General features: G+C 43.1%; 2 protein-coding genes across 5 annotated transcripts; both read right to left on the reverse strand.

Moving 5' to 3' along the window:
• Positions 1-4,289: 4,289 nt before the first annotated feature.
• On the reverse strand, positions 4,290-12,063 carry LOC115376679 (H-2 class II histocompatibility antigen, E-S beta chain-like). Of its 2 annotated transcripts, XM_030076422.1 has the most exons (7): positions 11,957-12,063; positions 9,306-9,578; positions 8,331-8,547; positions 7,422-7,489; positions 6,988-7,104; positions 5,942-6,055; positions 4,290-4,814 (listed from the first exon to the last, which is right to left on the reverse strand). In XM_030076422.1, the coding sequence occupies exons 1-7, from the start codon at positions 12,009-12,011 to the stop codon at positions 4,789-4,791; spliced, it is 870 nt and encodes a 289-aa protein (XP_029932282.1). In that variant the 5' UTR covers positions 12,012-12,063; the 3' UTR covers positions 4,290-4,788. The 2 variants fall into 2 exon arrangements, with proteins under 2 accessions (XP_029932282.1, XP_029932283.1); XM_030076423.1 differs by lacking the exon at positions 6,988-7,104 and having other exon boundaries at positions 11,957-12,061.
• Positions 12,064-13,723: 1,660 nt separating this feature from the next.
• Positions 13,724-17,620, reverse strand: LOC115376680 (H-2 class II histocompatibility antigen, A-U alpha chain-like). Of its 3 annotated transcripts, none has more exons than XM_030076426.1 (5): positions 17,489-17,620; positions 17,174-17,264; positions 15,344-15,589; positions 14,815-15,096; positions 13,724-14,160 (listed from the first exon to the last, which is right to left on the reverse strand). In XM_030076426.1, the coding sequence occupies exons 1-5, from the start codon at positions 17,600-17,602 to the stop codon at positions 14,039-14,041; spliced, it is 855 nt and encodes a 284-aa protein (XP_029932286.1). In that variant the 5' UTR covers positions 17,603-17,620; the 3' UTR covers positions 13,724-14,038. The 3 variants fall into 3 exon arrangements, with proteins under 3 accessions (XP_029932286.1, XP_029932284.1, XP_029932287.1); XM_030076424.1 differs by having other exon boundaries at positions 13,724-14,175; XM_030076427.1 differs by lacking the exon at positions 17,489-17,620 and having other exon boundaries at positions 13,731-14,175; positions 17,174-17,341.
• Positions 17,621-19,963: the final 2,343 nt, after the last annotated feature.

Consider the following 19,963-nt stretch of genomic DNA (forward strand, 5'->3'; position numbering starts at 1 on the left):
CACACCTTCACTACCTGCAGGACTGACTGTTTTAATGCTCTTCTTTCTGATCTCCATGAAAAAACTACAGCTCAACTACAGTTACTCAGCACCAGCTGCCTGTTTGTCTCCAAACTGATATAAAGATTCTTTATTGGTTCACAAAGTTCATAATGGTTTTGCTCCCATGAATTTATCAGATTTGCTTTTTTAACCCTCTAGAACCCCCAGGTGTTCTGGTAGTGGCCATTTAGTTCCTCCTAAAATCAGAACCAACACTCACCAACCCTCTGGCGCTGCCTTCCCAAAGACCCGAAAGCAACAGAGACGGTCAAGATTTTTTAAAAGCAAACTCAACACCTGCCCTTTTAGCCTGGCTTTTAGTTGGAATTTAGTTATTTATTTATATATTATTTATGTATTTCAGCCTGTTCTCCATTTCAGTCTATCCTTTAATTTTCTCAATCGTTTCTTTTTTGTTTTTCTTTTTTTAGGGGTATTACTTCATTGTTTTAATGTTTTACCATTTGAAGCACTTTATGTTACATGTATTTGTATGGAAAGTGCTGCATAAATAAAGCCTGATTGATTGATTAGACATTGGACCAGCGGCTGACACTCTGGGGATGATGGATGGTTTTTGGTCTGTAATGGCGGGACAGAGACTGTGACGGGATTAGCCTCCTCCCCCGTGGCAGCATCCTCTCAGCTACAGAGAGTTGAGGTTCTGTCGCCATCTGCTGGTGTAAAACACAACCTGCAGGCGGCTGCAGTCTCTGGTGCTCAACCTCTTTGGGTCATGACCCCTTTAGAGAGAGCGATGCCTGCTCCTGACCCCTGTAGCAGGCTGCCCATGCAGAGCGGTGAACAGCCACCACCTGCTCAGGTTATATCCTGTTTTATAGCCAGTATACAGTTTATATATATTGTATACAGTGTTTTACATTGTGTCTATAGTGTTTTGCAGTGTCTGTAGTGTTTTTATTTAGCCTTTATTTAGCCAGGAAATGTCCCATTGAGATTAAAAATCTCTTTTTCAAGAGAGACCTGGCCAAGACCGGCAGCCGTGCAATCCAGAACACAAAGTTACTGAAACACAGAACCAACAACTGACAAAGAAACAACTCAATGCACACTGCAAAAATACATTCAAACAATAGAAAGTCATTTTACACACAAGCCACTTGATAATCATGTTAAAAGGAAGTACACTGAATTAAAAACATGAGCAGACTGTTGAATCAACTTCTAAATCCTTCAACATGGATTTAAAAACATCAAGAGTGTAGAGTGTATATTGTGTGTGTAGTGTTTTGCATTGTGTGTATAATTTTTAGATTGTGTGTAGTGTTTTATATTGTTTGTATTGTTTTATATTGTGTATATAGTTTTTATAATGTGTATAGTATTCTATATTGTGTCCATAGTTATAATATATAATATATCTTTATTGATCCCCGGGGGGGAAATTTAAAAGGTCACCAGCGCATAAAACATATACAATAACATACACATTTTGTAGCAACGGAATACATTCATGAGTTACATCAGGGGCAGTTAAAGGATCGCTGCAGTCCCAATACTGATTAAGAATGAAATAAGTTTATATTGCACCTAACAAAAACACAAAAAAGCACGGGAAATAAATGTTCTAGGGCCCAGCAAGTAGTGCTCTACTAATTGCCACCCTAGTGCGTGCTATTAAGCAACCTGATAACTGTGGGCACAAAGGACTTCCTATAACGCACTTCGGCATTAACAGCTGGTCACTGAGCGAGCTCCACAGGCCCCTGAACACACTCTGCAGGGGATGATCCTCGTGTTCAAGTATGGCCTTCAGCTTCCTCCTAGTTCTGGCCTCCATGACACTCTCGAGAGGATCAAGTGGGCAACCAACTATCGATCCAGCCTTTTTGATTCATTTATTTACTTTGTTCTTATCGTCAGCCGTGATGCTGTTGCCCCAACAAACAGCAGTATAAAACAAAACACTGGCCACAATACTTTGATAAAACACATTTAGAAGACTCCTGCCCACATCAAAGCATCTCAATTTTCGGAGAAAGAACAGCCTGGATTGGGCTTTTTTAATCACAGCACTGCTGTTCTCTTTCCAATTCAGGCCCTTATCAGTATGTACACCAAGGTATTATAGGATGACACTATTGCAGGCAGCTATTGATGATTAGAGGAACAGGCCTGACTTTTTTCCTCCTGAAGTCTACAACTAACTCTTTAGTTTTATTAACATTCAGGATTAAGTGGTTGACTTCACACCATTTGACAAATTTGTCCACTTCCTCTCGATACCTCTGCTCCTCACTATTTATTATAAGGCCGACCATAGCTGAATCATCAGCATATTTTTGGAGGAAGCACTCGTCATCATTACACCTGTAGTCAGCAGGATATAAGGAAAATAAAAAAGGCGCCAAGACTGTACCTTGTGGGGCCCCTGTTTTAGTCAGGATGGTGTCAAAGGTCTGGCCGTCATGTCTGACAGATTGTGGCCTGTCGATAAGATAGTCCATCAGCAGCTCAATAGTTGCATTATGTACATTGCAATTAATCAGTTTGGAGGAAAGCAGGTGCGGCTGGATCGTATTAAATGCACTTGAGAGGTCAAAAAAAGTGATGCGTATATAACTAGCTACTTTCTCAAGATGACTGTATATATGATGTAGCATATGCAAAAGTGCATCATCAACCCCTAGTCCCTTCCTATAAGCAAACTGGAGCGGGTCCTGAAATGACTGGACCTGTGAGGAAAGAGGCTCTAATATTGTCCTCTCGAAACATTTCATAATTTGGGAGGTCAGGGCTATCGGTCTCAAATCATTTAACTCATGATCCGGTCCTTTCTTCTTGGGAACTGGTATAATACAAGAGGTTTTCCACAACATAGGCAGGCTGGGTGTTACAGATGTTCTTGGCACAGAAACTAAAAGAGAAAAAACACAAAGCACAGCTGGTCTGCACAGGTTCTTAAAACACGTGGGTGAGCACCATCAGGACCAGCTCCCTTGTTGGTTTTAATTCTTTTCAGCTGATGGTGAACTTGCTCTACTGTGATGGTTATAGGGGGAAGTGTGCTATCACTATCTCTCTGCAACAAAGATAGAGAGACCTGGGCCTGTTCACTGGAAAAGTCATGCCTATCAAATCTGGCAAAGAAAGAGTTTACCTCATTAGGAGTGACCCCCTCTTTCATGAGGCCCCCTCTGGTCACACCACAGCCAGTTACCAGCTTCATACTATCCCACACAGCCTTACTATTTCGATCCTGTACCTTATTCTCTATCTTCTGTTTGTGCATCCTTTTTGCCTGCTGTATGACACATTTCAAGCTTTTCTGAGCAGTTTTAATACTCTCCCTCTCTCCACTGGCAAAAGCGGTTGTCTGTGCACAATCGGGGTGTACTTATTGTTATTGTAATGTGTATAGTGTTTCATATTGTCTATTGTGTATAATGTATATATTGTGTATATAGTGATTATAATGTGTATATTGCTTTATATTGTGTATATAGTGATTATAATGTAGTGTTTTATATTGTGTATATTGTGTATAATGTGTACATTGTGCACAGTTATTATGTGTATAGTGTTTTATAGTGTGTACAGTTATTACAATGTGTATATAATGTGTATAGTGTATTACATTGTGTATATAGTTGTTATAATTTATATATTATATTATATTGGGTGTATAATTATTATAATGTGCATAGTAAAATATATTGTATATACTTTGATGATGTTGTGTTGGTCATCGACATGGTGCTGTACTTCACTCCTGACTGCAATCACATTTGACTGGTGACATCTGTGGGGATGGTAAAAGTTTCCGTGGTAACAGTGAGCTCCACCAATCGGAGATGTCACTGCACACTCTAGGATTGTGGGTAGTGTAGTGCTTCTGTGACATCATGAATACGTCGTGGTTTTCTGAAAATAAAGTTTGATCCCACACGGACTCACTCCCTCTTCAGGAAGGATGGTGAACACCAGCTCTACCTTCATTTATTTATTTATTTACTGTAAACATTAGCTGCTACTCACATTGTGCATCATCATCATCATTATTATTGCTTGTAAACATTTCTTATATGATTAATAAATGTATTAGGTGATGACTGATTATGACTAAGAAGCTATTAAGGCAATAAATCAGAGAACTGAGGATTTAACAATTAAGATTCTGCAGTTATTTATTATTCCTGCAAATATATATATTTTTTTATTTCTGATGACTTGTTTACAAAATGAACAATGCAGCATGCTATTAACTTGTTAACAGTGCAGGTAAATATTTGATCATCGGGTTTTACTTCAGCATTAGAATCACAGTTCATAATAATCAAGTGGCAATTTGTGTTTATTATTGTCAGTAAGTGATTATTCATGATGGCGATGATTTCAACTGATTTGCGTCCAACAAAGAAATTTTCAGGAGGGTTTAAAGAATCTGTCATGTGTCTAATCAGAGAAAATGTAATCAATATCTGTTTAATATGTAACTATGACATGTATTACATGACCGTTTGGAAATACATGAACACACATCAACTTTTTGTTGTTCTGTGATTATTATTGTTGGTTTCAAGGCTGCACTGCTGTTGTTTTACTGTCAGTATTTTCCAGGTTCTTTATATTCAGAAGACATCTCAGCAGAAATATGAGAATCTGCTGTGGCTGTGAGCAGGAAGCTGAGCTCCATCCTGGATGTCCTCCTCTCCAGCAGGGGGCAGCACTGAAAACTCCCAGCTGCCTTTTCCCTCAGCAGGATGAAGCTTCAGGATTCCTGCCTCAGTTTGTGAGAGCCACATCCCGACCTGATGTAAAGACCAGAGGAGAGACGCTCGTTACTGTCATCGACAAACTGGTTTAAACTGGTCTGAACCAGAATCCATCCTGATTTAGAGACAACACAAGAGGAAAGACACTTGTCATAGAGCAGATCCACGTGGTGCTGCTGTGTTCCAGCTGCTCGGCGTAGAACCACAGAGAACCTGACAAACTGCTGTGGTTCCACCGCCTCCTGACTGAGGAACACCTGAAGAGACGATGGAGAGACGACGGAGAGACATCGGTCACCAGCCGGTCGTTTCTCAGCTGCTGATCAGTCAGAAGGTAGTGGAATGATCAAGTTATTGTCAGATTCCCTCTGTTTACTAGGCCGTGTTCACACTGCCAGCCCAAATCCATTTTGCCACATCCAGACTGTATCCAGATGTAGTTTAGAAAGTCTGGACGGAAAACAAAAACTCACAGAATGTGTTTTTTGCAGATCAGATCCAAACCACATCTGGACGAGGTTTGAAATGCGACTCTGATCAGATTTCTACAGATGTGTCTCAGTCCGGACGCTCGGGACGCTCAAACTGGATTTCAAAGTGTATGTTACGATGCTCAAAATGCGACACACAATGACAGCATCAGCTCTAAGCAACAGAAGTGCATTAGGGCGGCTGCTGTTACCATGGATACGTTAATGACTCTCAGCCTCCTCTGTCGATGCAACGGAGACGATTTGTGCGGCCGCTGTTTGGAGACGATGGATTTTCATGGCTGTGTCCGAAATCGCTCCCTAATCACTATGTAGTGGTTATGCCATTTTGTAGGGGTGTCCAAATGTTTAGTGATTATTAATGTTCACTATATAGTGCACTGGATGTATCTCACAATTGGTGATGTCCGGACACACCGATCTGATCTGATCTGATCCGATCTAATCTGATCTCATCTGATCTGATCTGCTCTGATCACCTGCAGATAAACAGTGTGGACAGTCTGAGGAACAGATCTGCAGGCCGAGCGAGGCCTCAGACTTGCAGCCTGGAAGACAACAGTCAGGTTTCTCACCCTGAGTGTGATGCCGTATGAATATGCTGTGGACAGGTACATCCATTTACTGGTTTAAACTGGTCTGAACCAGTTGAAACCGGTCGACTGGACTGACCTTTGACCTTCTTCTTGCAGTAGATGAATTCAGCCAGAGATAAGATCAGAGCCAGATCTGGTCCCGAGGCTTCGATGGCGAGCTTGTTTTTCTCTGAGTCAGGAAGAGACGGATCTGATGGCAGACAGACAGACAGACTGAACTGGATTAAACTAGTTTTAACTGATCTCAACCAGTCTGAAATTAATTTGTCTAAAATGCATAAACTGGTGACAAACTGATCAGATTTGTATAAACAACTCTGATATTAATCTGATCTTGTTTGATCTAAACCAGTCTGAAGCGGTCTGAACAGGTTCAAGCTGGTTTGAACCGGTCTATAATGGTGTAACCTGTCAAAAACACCTGGTCTGAACATCCCTAACCCGGTCAATGCTACTCTGAATTACCAGTCTACACTGGTCTGAGCTTGTCTAAACCAGTCTGCACTGGTTTCAACCAGTCTGAACTGGGGATGTGTGCAGGTTAGCTGGTTAACAAGATGTTTTACATTAAGCAAAAATTCAAAACAGAAAAATAACAAAAAAAAATATATATTTTGTACTCAATTTAAAGGGTGAATGTGTAAAATATTGAAGTGAACACATGATATTTAAGGGAATGAACGAGACCTAATGACATCATGTGGGCTATGTTAGCATGTAAAACAGTTGTAATGATAATGATACATGTGGTTAAATAAAGATTTAAACATTACAGGACTAATCTGGCAATTACAACAGTACAAAAGAAAAAATGGAACAAAATTTCTAACAATAAAGATAAAAGATAAAATACAACAATATACTAATAAAACAGGTAGGAGCTACTGGAAATAAAAGTGTGTTTTGAGTTCAGAAAAGGCTTCCAGAGGTGATTTAACAGGCAGTTCTGGCCACCTGACAGGAAGCAGCTGAGGCAACGTGAGGACAAGAGGCTCAGTTTGGGATCATTTTTCCGGAAAAAAGTGGCGACACTCAGAACCTGTAACATGTTGCACCGGTCTGAACCGGTCTGACCTGGCCTATACCGATCTAATCCGGTCTGAACCGGCCCCATGGACTGACCTTTGACTGTCCACCTGTAGCAGATAAATCCGGCCAGAGCATAGATCAGACCCAGGATCAGCCCTGAGGCTCCGACGGCGATCTCCCTGGTCCCTGGTCTCGCAGGAAGAGGCGTAACTGATATGAGGAAGACAAAGAACCACAATCATGATAAACTCTATCTCTGAAGCACTTTTGTGTTGGCTCATGCAGTCGACCAATCACAGCACAGAAGAACTACGATGTTCCCCGGTTCCTGCAGTGTTCCACTGGACTGAAGGTGCCTGACAGGGGCCCCAAAATAGAACCCTGAGGAACACCACAGGGGAGAGACTCTACTGAAAGAGGCAGACAGAGAGACAGACAGGCAGGCAGGCAGGCAGGCAGGCAGGCAGGCAGGCAGGCAGGCAGGCAGGCAGGCAGACAGACAGAAAGGCAGACAGACAGGTAGTTACCCCAGTCTTTGATCAGTGGGTCGCTCAGGCTGATGTGCTCCACCATGCAGGAGATCTTCTCTCCAGACCTGCTTACACACACACACACACACACACACACACACACACACACAGTCACATGTTAGTGTGTGCTGATGTGGATGAAATGAAGCTGAAAGGTTCTGGACGAGAGTCATCATAGCATATTTCATTCGTTTTTATTTTTATTTCATTATAAAAAAAAATTTCAGGTGGGACGTGCTCTACCAGGTGAGCCACCGGGGCGTGGCAGGTTGAGCTGTTGTTGTGTGAAAATGTTGAGTTGGAGTTGAGTTGTTCTTGCAGTCAGTGTCAGTGGGACTTAATTGTTTTATTCTAATCTGGCCACTGTTTGTGTTTCAGATTAGCTCTTAACTTTGTGAAATGGTAAATAAATAAATGCTAAATGGAGTGCACTTTTCCAGTCTACTGAGCACTCAAAGCGCTTTACAATGTTTACCTCACATTCACACACTGATGGCACAGACTACCATGCAAGGTGTCCAGTAACCTCGCCATCCATCAGGAGCAGTGAGGGGATCAATGTCTTGCTCAAGGGCACTTTGACACACTCTGGAGGAGCCAGGGATCGAAATGGGAACCCTCTGGTTAGCGGACGACCGTTCTACCTCCTGAGCCACGCCTTGTGAAGGCAGTGACTCCCAGTCATGTCCACGTCCCAGTCTCAATAACCATCACACACACATCTGAGCAAACTGATCACCAGCACACACACTCTGACTGCACTGCGGTTTAGTTTAGAAAGAACACAGTCATCTCAGTCAGGTTTCTTTCTAAAGTCAAGTTTTTAACTCAGTGAGCTAAAATGATTCATCACACTGAGTTTGAGTTTAGATTCAGTGAACTCTAATAACCTCGGTCTGGACTCACCTGGGCGTGAACTCCAGCTGGGAGTGGATCTGGTAGTACCAATCACCGTTCGCCAGCTCATCGGTGGTAGTGACATCAGAGGTCGTGACCTTTCCGTCCCTCAGCCACTTCACACTGATGAGTTTGGGGTAGAAGCTGTAGACACTGCACATCAGCATGCGGGTGTTTTTCCCACCAGGGGGCGTCACCAAGCGCAGCGTGACAAGAGAGGGCTTCACTGGGACCAGAGACATCATCATCATCATTATTATCAATCATATTAACAATAATAATGATATTAATCAATAATATTAGGGGTCCAAGTACCAGCTGTGGGTCAAAGATAAAAATTGCATTAATTTGCATTAACTTTTTAACAATGTTAAAGTCCTCAAATTAAATTAATCACATGCGTTCACTGATGAACTTTGACAGCTCTAACTTTTATATACATACATATGTATTGTTAGCAAATCTATAAATAATGAACGATACAGGAAAAAAGAAAACTAACAATGATCATGAGAAAGTGGGGTAAATAATCAGTTAAAATACATAAGTCAGCGAGTCGGCTGAATGAAAACTTTTTCAACGGGGAAATCACACATCAGACCTGCTAAACCTGTGGTTCTCAAACAGGAGTGCACATTCCCCTAGGGGTACGTTGGGTTAGGGCTAGGGTTGGGGTTAGTTGGGGTACTGCAGGGGGTACGTGAGATTTTTAAAAAATGTTAAAACATCAGTTATGCATTATTCCTGAAATAATATGCCTATGGTATAAGTTGAATGAAAGCTGTAAATGTGAGTTTGATCAATCACATGTTATCATCAGTTCAGTTCTCTGTGTTTGTGGTTTTTCAATCTGCTGCCGTGGTCGTCGAGCAAACTGGATTAGAGGTTGACGTTTGAGAAGTACTGGACTTAAAGGTTTGAACATTTCTTTACAGTGAGTGTGTGACGCATGCAGGTGAGCAGGAGAGGGCGACGGCAGCTCACCTTTCTTTGACAGAACAGCGTGGGTGAAGAGCTCGGCGTTGTATTTGCAGTATCTCTCCTTCTCAGCTCTCATGGCTGCAAGGTATGCAGTGTCGTTGTTCCATCTCTCTGCGTTCACCACTCCGAACTCAGTGTAGCCAACAAATTTACCCACTGAGCTGCTGAACCTGATCAGCTCCATCTTGTTGAAATAATACGATTTAATGAACTCCATGTCCTGCAGCTCAGTGGAGTTGAACTCGCAGCGATCCACCATACTGTGCATGAATCCATCTGCAGAGCAAAACATGAACAAAATCACTACTGGAGCTTCATTAGAAAGACAGTGGAGAGACACAGGAAAGACGGGGCGGGCGTGCAACAAGAGGGCCGGGTTCAAACCCAGGCTGCTGCGGCTACGTTAGTACGAGGAATGCGTGGTGAGCTTCCACACGATAAAAAAGACAAAAGCTCATATTTATTGTCCAGACAATATTGCATGAGCATAAACAATCAATATCCATGTACTTTTAGTTATCCTAAGTTTGTCACAGCCCTTATTTTTGTATGGCAGTGGTCCCCCTCTGAAATATTTTCCCAGTCCAGTTCCTCCTGACCAGTTGAGCCTCCTGTGGTCAGAGGGTCGGTCCAGTTGGTCCAGACCAGTTGAGCCTCCTGTGGTCAGAGGGTCGGTCCAGTTCCTCCTGACCAGTTGAGCATCCTGTGGTCAGAGGGTCGGTCCAGTTGGTCCTTTACCAGTTGAGCCTCCTGTGGTCAGAGGGTCGGTCCAGTTGGTCCTAACCAGTTGAGCCTCCTGTGGTTTCCCCCCCGTAAAGTTAATGTGTGAATGTACGTGACTGATCTGAGGACTTTAACGTTGTTAAAAAGTTAATGTAATTTAGTGATTTTTTTAAATCTTAGATCCACAGCTGGTGCTTGGATCCCCAATTGAGAACCACTGCCTTCCAATATTGGGATCACATACGTGTCTTTGTTAACCATCTGAAGGGCCCGGCGTGGCCTCCTCCAGGCGGCAGGTGGGTCTACCTGTGAAAAGCAACAGAACGTCGCTGACTGCCTACAAGGACAGGTGTGTTCCTGTTAAACCCCCCTGCTCTCCTGCTGCTGACTTCCTCTCTGCTCTCTGTTGTTGTGGCTGAGGGGAAGTGAGCGATGGGAAATGAAACGCAGCTCCGACTTCAGCGATGGGAAATGAAACACAGCTCCGACTTCAGCGATGGGAAATGAAACGCAGCTCCGACTTCAGCGATGGGAAATGAAACACAGCTCCGACTTCAGCGATGGGAAATGAAATGGATTGATTGATTGACGACACGCCGGAAGATTTCGCACTGAACCACCAGAAAACCACCAGACCTGATCCACCTGAACTTCATTCCATATTCTGAGGAAACACCCCATAGTGACAAAGATTACTCCGCAACACGACCTGGGGGGGTTAAACCATCAGATACATCCTCAGATTACATATTGTGAGTATTATCTGAGTAACTACATAGTTCAATAAAAATATCTTCCACAGCACGCAGTATCTGTCACAATGTAGTATGTATATAGCTGGTGTGTACTACATGTGCACTGCATGGAACTGCCTTGCTCTCCTGTGAGAAAATAACAAAAATATATTTGATCATGAAAAAAAAGATTTGATGTCAATACCAAACTGTAAAAGTGTCAAAGTGAAACTTCAAATATGAGAAAACCTGACGGGTTCTTTAACGTATTGATCCTACAGAGTTATGAATTACTTACTGATTTACTATATTGATGAAGTATTGGAGCAGTACTTTTAGCAGTAGTGGTAGCAGTACTTTTAGCAGTAGTGGTAGCAGTACTTTTAGCAGTACTGGTAGCAGTACTTTTAGCAGTAGTGGTAGCAGTACTTTTAGCAGTACTGGTAGCAGTACTTTTAGCAGTAGTGGTAGCAGTCCTTTTAGCAGTAGTGGTAGCAGTCCTTTTAGCAGTAGTGGTAGCAGTACTTTTAGCAGTAGTGGTAGCAGTCCTTTTAGCAGTAGTGGTAGCAGTAGTGGCAGTAGTCCTTTTAGCAGTAGTGGTAGCAGTACTTTTAGCAGTAGTGGTAGCAGTCCTTTTAGCAGTACTTTTAGCAGTAGTGGCAGCAGTACTTTTAGCAGTAGTGGTAGCAGTCCTTTTAGCAGTACTTTTAGCAGTAGTGGCAGCAGTACTTTTAGCAGTAGTGGTAGCAGTCCTTTTAGCAGTAGTGGTAGCAGTACTTTTAGCAGTACTTTTAGCAGTAGTGGCAGCAGTACTTTTAGCAGTAGTGGTAGCAGTCCTTTTAGCAGTAGTGGTAGCAGTCCTTTTAGCAGTAGTGGCAGCAGTACTTTTAGCAGTAGTGGCAGCAGTACTTTTAGCAGTCCTTTTAGCAGTAGTGGTAGCAGTACTTTTAGCAGTACTTTTAGCAGTAGTGGCAGCAGTACTTTTAGCAGTAGTGGTAGCAGTCCTTTTAGCAGTAGTGGCAGCAGTACTTTTAGTAGTAGTGGTAGCAGTACTTTTAGCAGTAGTACTTTTAGCAGTAGTGGTAGCAGTACTTTTAGCAGTAGTGGTAGTAGTCCTTTTAGCAGTAGTGGTAGCAGTACTTTTAGCAGTAGTGGTAGCAGTACTTTTAGCAGTACTTTTAGCAGTAGTGGTCCTACCTGCTGCGTTCAGGCTGAGGAAGAGGAGGGAAAAGCCCAGAAAGGATGAAGCCATGTTCCTCTGCTGACTGAACAAACACTGACAGAGCTCAAACTGAGTCCTGCTACAAAAACCAACCCAGGAGCCACACACTGATCACATGACCAGCATCACCTGTTGCCGGGCAGACTGCACGACCTGAAGGCTGCAGCCCCACACAGAGAGCATCATGGGAGATTTTCATCTGTTCCTGCTTATCTACCAGTTATAGATCTGTTGTCGTGTTGTGAACACTGTGAACACTCTGTCCTTGTGTTTCTGTTTGTTATTGTTTATTTATAACAGGGTTAATAAAGTTTTGCCAGTATGTCGCTCTTTGTGTCAGTCAGGAAAATAGTTAAAGACATTCTTACTTTAACTGCAGGATTTGAATTGTAAAGTTGGTAACACTTTATAATAACCATCATTAATAAATGTTCAACTGATAGTAAATTAAACTTTGGTGAATAGTTATTTTACAGTTAACAAACAATGAAATGAAATGTACTGATTACATAGTAATCTGTTTATTAACAGTTTCATGATTTGTAAAACTTTGTTAAATCATTTGTTAAACATCTTGAAACATTACACAGATAGATGGAGCAGATATTTTACATCACTTTGTTGATGGGTAATAACTTGTTTATAAACCATCTATAAACATAATTTCAGCAGCTATTATTAAGTTGCTACAGATCTTAATAATACTTTGAAAAAAGTTAATAAATACTGTGTAGCACAACTTTAAACATTATTTGGGTGGCTTTTATAAAGTTTCAACTGATGATTATAATGCTTTTTTAAATGATTAATAAATACTTTGTACACCATCTATAAACATTATTTGGCTGGTTATTACAAAGTTACAGCTCCTGTTTATAATAATTAGTTTATAAATAAAGCTGTAGACGGTGATTCTGGGGTTTAAGTCGACACCAGCACTTAAAATTTGAAAGCTTCAGCAGTGCAAGTAAAAATATTCAACTTTCTAAAGGCCATCCAAATAATGTTTAAAGTTGCACTACATAGTTTTATTAACTTTTTGTAGTATTAATTTCTGTAGCAACTTAATAATAACAATCCACATAATGTTTATAGACAGTTTACAGTACAGACGGGTTATTACCCATTAATAAAGTGTTATACATTATTTAGAGGTTGTTATAAAGTTGTCAAATTAATACATTAATAATGCTTAGTAATTATTACTGCTGCTTGCGACAGTTGTTGTAAGCAGTAGTTGTAAGTTTGTAATAGCCACCCAAATTATGTTTATAGATGGTTTACAAAGTATTTATTAACAGTTTAACAAGGTATTATAATCATCAGCTGCAACTTCATAAAGCTCATCCAAATAATGTTTAAAATTGCACAACACAGCATTTATTATTATATTTACCAAGCATTAGTAACTTCATAATAACCATCCAGATAATTATAGGCACTTGACAAGCCAATAATGAACCATTAGCACAGTGATATAATGTGTAATGTTAGTAGATGTTTAACAAATGAGTTAATAAAGGTTTACAAATTAATGGGTAATCGTTAACAAGTGCCTAACATAGCATGGGCCTATAAAATGCGAGCAATTAACTGTTAATAATCTTTTATTTGTATACTTAGGTTTTTTATATATATATATAATTCTTACAGTTGTCTACTGTTTTTTAAATTTTAACATGATTTTTTTTCCTTCCTTCTTTTTCTTTCGTTCTGTCTTTGCATTCGTTCTTCCTCTTTAGCTAATTTGCTGTGTTCAGATTGTGTCCATCTGGAATTCAAGAATTCAAAACTATGACTGATCAAATCACTTTATTTTTACAGTTTCCATATAGAATTCAGATTTTGTCATTATCCATGGCAGGTTATATCAGCTGATGGTTATGCCGGCTGGTGTTCCTGGAGCTCTTCAGACAGAAATAATTTCTGCTGGCTGCAGCGAGGAGACGTGTCTCTGCTGAAGTGTTGAAGGTCATCAGCACATCAGAAACCAGAAACCCTCCTCCTCCTCCCTGATTGGAGGCTGCAGGAGCTCCGCCAACATCAGCACTGGCCAATCAGCTGCATTTGGTTGCTGCGATGCAGAAGAAGGTTCCTGTGACCACGCCCAGCAGACCCACGGTCAGACCCAGTCCACAAAACACCACAGGTCCGATACCCGGCCGGTCCTGCTCCTCTTCTGCAGGAGCGACACCTGAACATCACAGAGTTACAGTTCATGTTAGCTAGCTGTCTGTTGTTATTACTGTTAGCTAAGTGTCTGAAATGAGTGTCCGCTAACTGACTAATTAGAGTTGATGCTACATAACTGGCAGTAATGAAGGTTCGTTAGCTTATTGGTTTTAAGATTGGCTACAGCTAGAGGTACTTTTTATTAGCTTTAAAGTCAGCAGCAATGTTTGTCAGGTGGCTAACAGGTTAGCAGCAGGGTGGGGTCAGGCTAACAGGTTAGCAGCAGGCTAACAGGTTAGCAGCAGGCTAACAGGTTAGCAGCAGGGTGGGGTCAGGCTAACAGGTTAGCAGCAGGCTAACAGGTTAGCAGCAGGGTGGGGTCAGGCTAACAGGTTAGCAGCAGGCTAACAGGTTAGCAGCAGGCTAACTGGTTAGCAGCAGGGTGGGGTCAGGCTAACAGGTTAGCAGCAGGCTAACAGGTTAGCAGCAGGCTAACAGGTTAGCAGCAGGGGTCAGGCTAACAGGTTAGCAGCAGGCTAACAGGTTAGCAGCAGGGTGGGGTCAGGCTAACAGGTTAGCAGCAGGCTAACAGGTTAGCAGCAGGCTAACAGGTTAGCAGCAGGCTCAGCTCAGGGGTAGCTAGGTGAGAAAGGTGCGTCACCCCAGACTCGGGTCAGCGGCTGCTCCAGAGCTGGGTGCTGCACCGTGCAGCTGTAGATGTCTCCCTGCTGGGGGGTGAACTTCAGGGTGGAGATCTGGGTGAAGGTTCCGTCTTTGCTGGGGTACGGGGTGTTGATGCTGGTTCCCTCGGTCACGTTCTGCTCGTTCCTGGTCCAGTAGACGGAGACAGGAGCGGGAAAGAACCCGCTCACATGGCAGATGAGGTGGTTCTCCACGTGGAGCTGCACGTCGTCTCGGGGGTAGATGGTGCTGCGAGGAGCGTCTGCACACACACAGGGAACAGGTTTGTTTGTCCGAGTCGCTGATTTTCAGGCCAGGAGGAGCTCATGGACCAAACCTGGTGGATGGATCACATTCACATGGAGCAGCAGAAACCACCAACTCTCACTTCAACTGAAGTATGAAAAAGTATTTTACATTTATTACAGCAACAGATTCAAATGTAAATGTGAAGTTTGCGTCGTTAAACAGCTGTAAATTAAACGTTGCAGGTTAGCGTCAGTGTTTACCGAGCTGCACCGGCGGGTTGTCAAAGGCTTTGATAAGAGTGGCCAGGTTTTGTTGGCAGATCGCCTGACCGGCCACAGCTTGTTCATAACATCCCGGGCAGGTCACTGGATCTGCGAACTTGGGCATCGCATCCACCCATCTCTTGTTGACGAAGTCTGCATACCATCGCTGCTCGGCGTCCAGCCCGTCCATGGCCTCGCCCCCCGAGCCCGAGCAGCCGGTGATCGAGATGTCCTCATGCAGACCTGAGGACGAGGCAGAAAAACAGACCTGTTCTCTCGTTTTTGTTTGCTCTCATGTCTTGTTTCATGTGTTATTGGCTGATTTATCTGCCAAGTTGTTTTTACGATAACTTCTTCAGGACTTTTGAAGCAGAAGACAATAAAAATGTTGTTGTTATAGTTTATGTTACACATTAAAGCCCAAACTGATCCAGTCATGTGGGACTGCTGAGTCTGAGTCTGCTACTGCACCTACTACTGCTACTACTACTGCTACTGCTACTACAACTGCTACTACTACTACTATACTTCTGCTACTGCTGCTACTACTACTGCTACTACTACTACTACTGCTACTACTACTACTACTACTACTACGATACTACTGCTACTGCTGCCACTACTACTACTACTGCTGCTGCTACTACTACTGCTACTACTTCTACTACTTCTACTACTACTATACTACTGCTGCTGCTGCTACTGCTACTACTACTACTACTACTGCTACTAGTACTGCTACTACTACTACTATACTACTGCTACTGCTGCTACTATACTACTGCTACTGCTGCTACTACTACTACTGCTACTACTACTGCTACTACTACTGCTACTGCCACTACTACTGCTACTACTACTACTACTGCTACTACTATACTACTGCTACTACTACTACTGCTACTACTACTACTACTACTACTACTACTGCTACTACTACTACTGCCACTACTGCTACTGCTATTACAACTACTACTGCTACTACTACAACTACTACTGCTACTACTACTGCTACTACTACTATACTACTGCTACTGCTGCTTCTACTACTGCTGCTACTACTACTATAATACTGCTACTGCTGCTACTACTACTACTGCTACTACTACTACTACTGCTACTACTACTACTATACTACTGCTACTGCTGCTACTACTACTACTGCAACTACTACTACTACTACTACTGCTACTGCTACTACTACTGCTACTGCCACTACTGCTACTGCTACTACTACTACTGCTGCTACTGCTACTGCTACTACAACTACTACTACTGCTGCTACTGCTACTGCTACTACTACGACTACAACTACTACTACTTCTACTGCTACTACTACTACTGCTACTACTTCTAGTACTACTGCTCCTACTACTACTACTAATACTACTGCTACTACTGCTGCTACTACGACAACTACTACTGCTACTACTACTACTACTGCTACTGCTACTACTGCTACTGCTACTACAACTACTACTGCTACTGCTGCTACTACTACTACTACTGCTGCTACTACTTCTACTACTACTACTGCTACTACTACTGCTACTACTACAACTACTACTGCTACTACTGCTACTGCTGCTACTACAACTACTACTACTACTACTACAACTACTACTGCTACTGCTGCTGCTACTACTACTGCTACTACTGCTACTGCTACTACTACTGCTCCTACTACTACTACAGTTACTACTACTACTTATAATAATAATAATATTTTTAAAAGCTGCAGCCACATTTTTCTGAGTCTGAAAGCAGAAACCGTCTAAAGTTAATTTTCCCTCTGACTCTCTGCTGGACAGGAGAAGCTGTGCTGACCTTCTGCTCGGACACACAGCAGCCAGGAGAGGATGAGGAGGCTCTTCATCTCAGTGTGGGGCTCAGCGCTGACTTCACTCTCTGCTGGAAACTAACACAAACAGGAGCAAGTTCTCTGTCCAAATGTTGGCTCGCACACACAGCCACCAATCACAGCACAGCTTTCTGTGACATCATCAGTCTCCAGGTAGACACAGAGAGCAGAGCTGCTGAGGAAACAGCCACAACACAGCTGGAACCAGGAGGAGGAACCGAGTCTGAAACACAGAAGCTGGACAAAGAGGAAGAAAAGCCAAAACAGAGAACCAAACTCACGTTGAGGAAGCAGGACGAGCTGCGTCGGCTCGGCAGCAGCTCAGCGCTGTGTCGGCCTGCTGTGTGTTTGCTGGTCAGTGGTCGGGTTTCTCCAGCAGAAATGCAGCTACACATGAGAGGATGTGCAGTGTCACTTGACGACACCAAAAGGGGAAAGTTACTCGCTGTGGGAAGGCGATCAAGCGGGTTGGGCAGTTTCTGGTTCCTCATTCCTGCCATTTCAGGACCTGAGATGAGATCTGTGCATCAGGACTTCTCCATTAAGCCTTTGACATCTGGATCAGCATCAGGTTTCTTGTGTTTAAAAGCTTTCACGAGCATTTAAACACAAGAAACAAGCAACTTAGCAAAAAATGACCCCCAAATAACTGCAACAAATTCATAAAAGCTCACCAGGAAGTGACCTGGTAATTAGCTAAAGTAATAATAACAACCATAACAGTTACTGTCATGGATTTTTCTCTTGGTTAGTCAAATAAAGGATCTGCAATCAATAAGTTGTCTTTGGGAATTTTATTATTCAGCGCTGAAGGGAAGAACCAAACAGAGTGCAAGGCAGTCTGCAGGGAAGTTCTGCAGAGTGTTTACATCCATCCATCCATCCATCTTCTGCCACTTATCCGGGGCCGGGTCACGGGGGCAGCAGTCTAAGCAGAGATGCCCAGACTTCCCTCTCCCCAGACACTTCCTCCAGCTCCTCAGGAGGAACCCTAAGGCGTTCCCAGGCCAGCTGAGAGACATAGTCTCTCCAGCGTGTCCTCGGTCTTCCCCGGGGCCTCCTCCCGGTGGGGCATGCCCGGAACACCTCCCCAGGGAGGCGTCCAGGGGGCATCCGAAACAGATGCCCGAGCCACCTCAACTGGTTCCTCTCGATGCGGAGGAGCAGCGGCTCTACTCCGAGTTCCTCCCGAGTGACCGAGCTCCTCACCCTATCTCTAAGGGAGTGCCCGGCCACCCTGCGGAGGAAACTCATTTCGGCTGCTTTTATCCGCGATCTTGTCCTTTCGGTCATTACCCAAAGCTCATGACCATAGGTGAGGGTAGGAACATAGATCGACTGGTAAATCGAGAGCTTCGCCTTTCGGCTCAGCTCCTTCTTCACCACAACGGACCGGTACACCGACCGCATCACTGTGGAGGCCGCACCGATCCGCCTGTCAATCTCACGCTCCATCCTTCCCTCACTCATGAACAAGACCCCGAGATACTTGAACTCCTCCACTTGAGGCAGGACTTCTCCACCAACCCGGAGAGGGCATGCCACCCTTTTCCGGTCGAGAACCATGGCCTCGGACTTGGAGGTGCTGATTCTCATCCCTGCCGCTCCACAATCGGCTGCAAGAGTGTTTACAATCAGAGATATTTATGCAGAAAAAATTCAGACAATGAGTAAAAAACGTTTACATCCTGTCTGGTCATGAGCGACATATGCCATTTGCTAATTAGGTAATACAGACAAGTAAAAAGTTTAAGCTCTTTTGGTGCAAAAGTTAAAGATCCTTAAAATGCGTTGAGTTCAGCTAAGGTCTTACGCTAGCGAAAGTTTTAGTTCCTTAATAACGAGTTCAAAAGGTCTAACGAAAGTTCATCTGATAAGGAAGTGCGAGCTCAACCGTGTAAGTGTAGACATTAGACACAGAGAACAGGAACCTTAAGCAAGAACATAGACACTGTCTGGATGTAATCAAGGCAATCTGAACATGAGCCACTGTATTTGTAGGCATCAGCAGTGAATTTCCATTACAGTTATAATAATAATAATAATAATAATAATAATGATAATAATAATGATAATAATAATGAACTGAAAAAAGTGGGATAATTATTTTAAAAAAGCACTTTGGATAAAATATTCATTAAACTATATTGCTAATGCATTAATCTGCTGCAGCAGGAGAGGCAAGAGGGTGTGTTTTTTAAGTAAAGGAAAAAGTTATGTGATACCTTTGTCTGCGTTCATGTACCAGCCTCATGTTACTGTATTTTGCTGCATTTACAGTAAATCTTTACTTTTAGCTGATTGTTTGAGTTCATTGTTTGAATAATTTTTGGTAAAACAAATTATGTGAGAACTGAAGATCAGCTGGCCTGAAGCAAGAAATCTACGACAATATCTGGCAAGTCAGTCGGCCAGGGGGCAGAGGGTCAGAAGACCAGGGACATCACTGTGGACCCCCATCAATATGCCTACAGAAAAAACCGCTCCACCGATGACGCCATTTCATCGGTGGTCCACACAACCCTCACCCATCTGGAGAGCAGGAACTCTTACGTCCGTCTGCTCTTCCTGGATTTCTCCTCTGCCTTCAACACCATCATCCCTCAGACCCTGGTGCAGAAGCTCTCCTCCCTCGGACTGAGTTCCACACTGGGGAACTGGGTCCTGGACTTCCTGACCAACAGACCTCAGACTGTCAGGATCCACAACACCGTCTCCTCCTCCATCACCCTCAGCACTGGCTCGCCACAGGGCTG

Source organism: Myripristis murdjan, chromosome 18 (assembly GCF_902150065.1).
Source record: "Myripristis murdjan chromosome 18, fMyrMur1.1, whole genome shotgun sequence".
Taxonomy (NCBI): domain Eukaryota; kingdom Metazoa; phylum Chordata; class Actinopteri; order Holocentriformes; family Holocentridae; genus Myripristis; species Myripristis murdjan.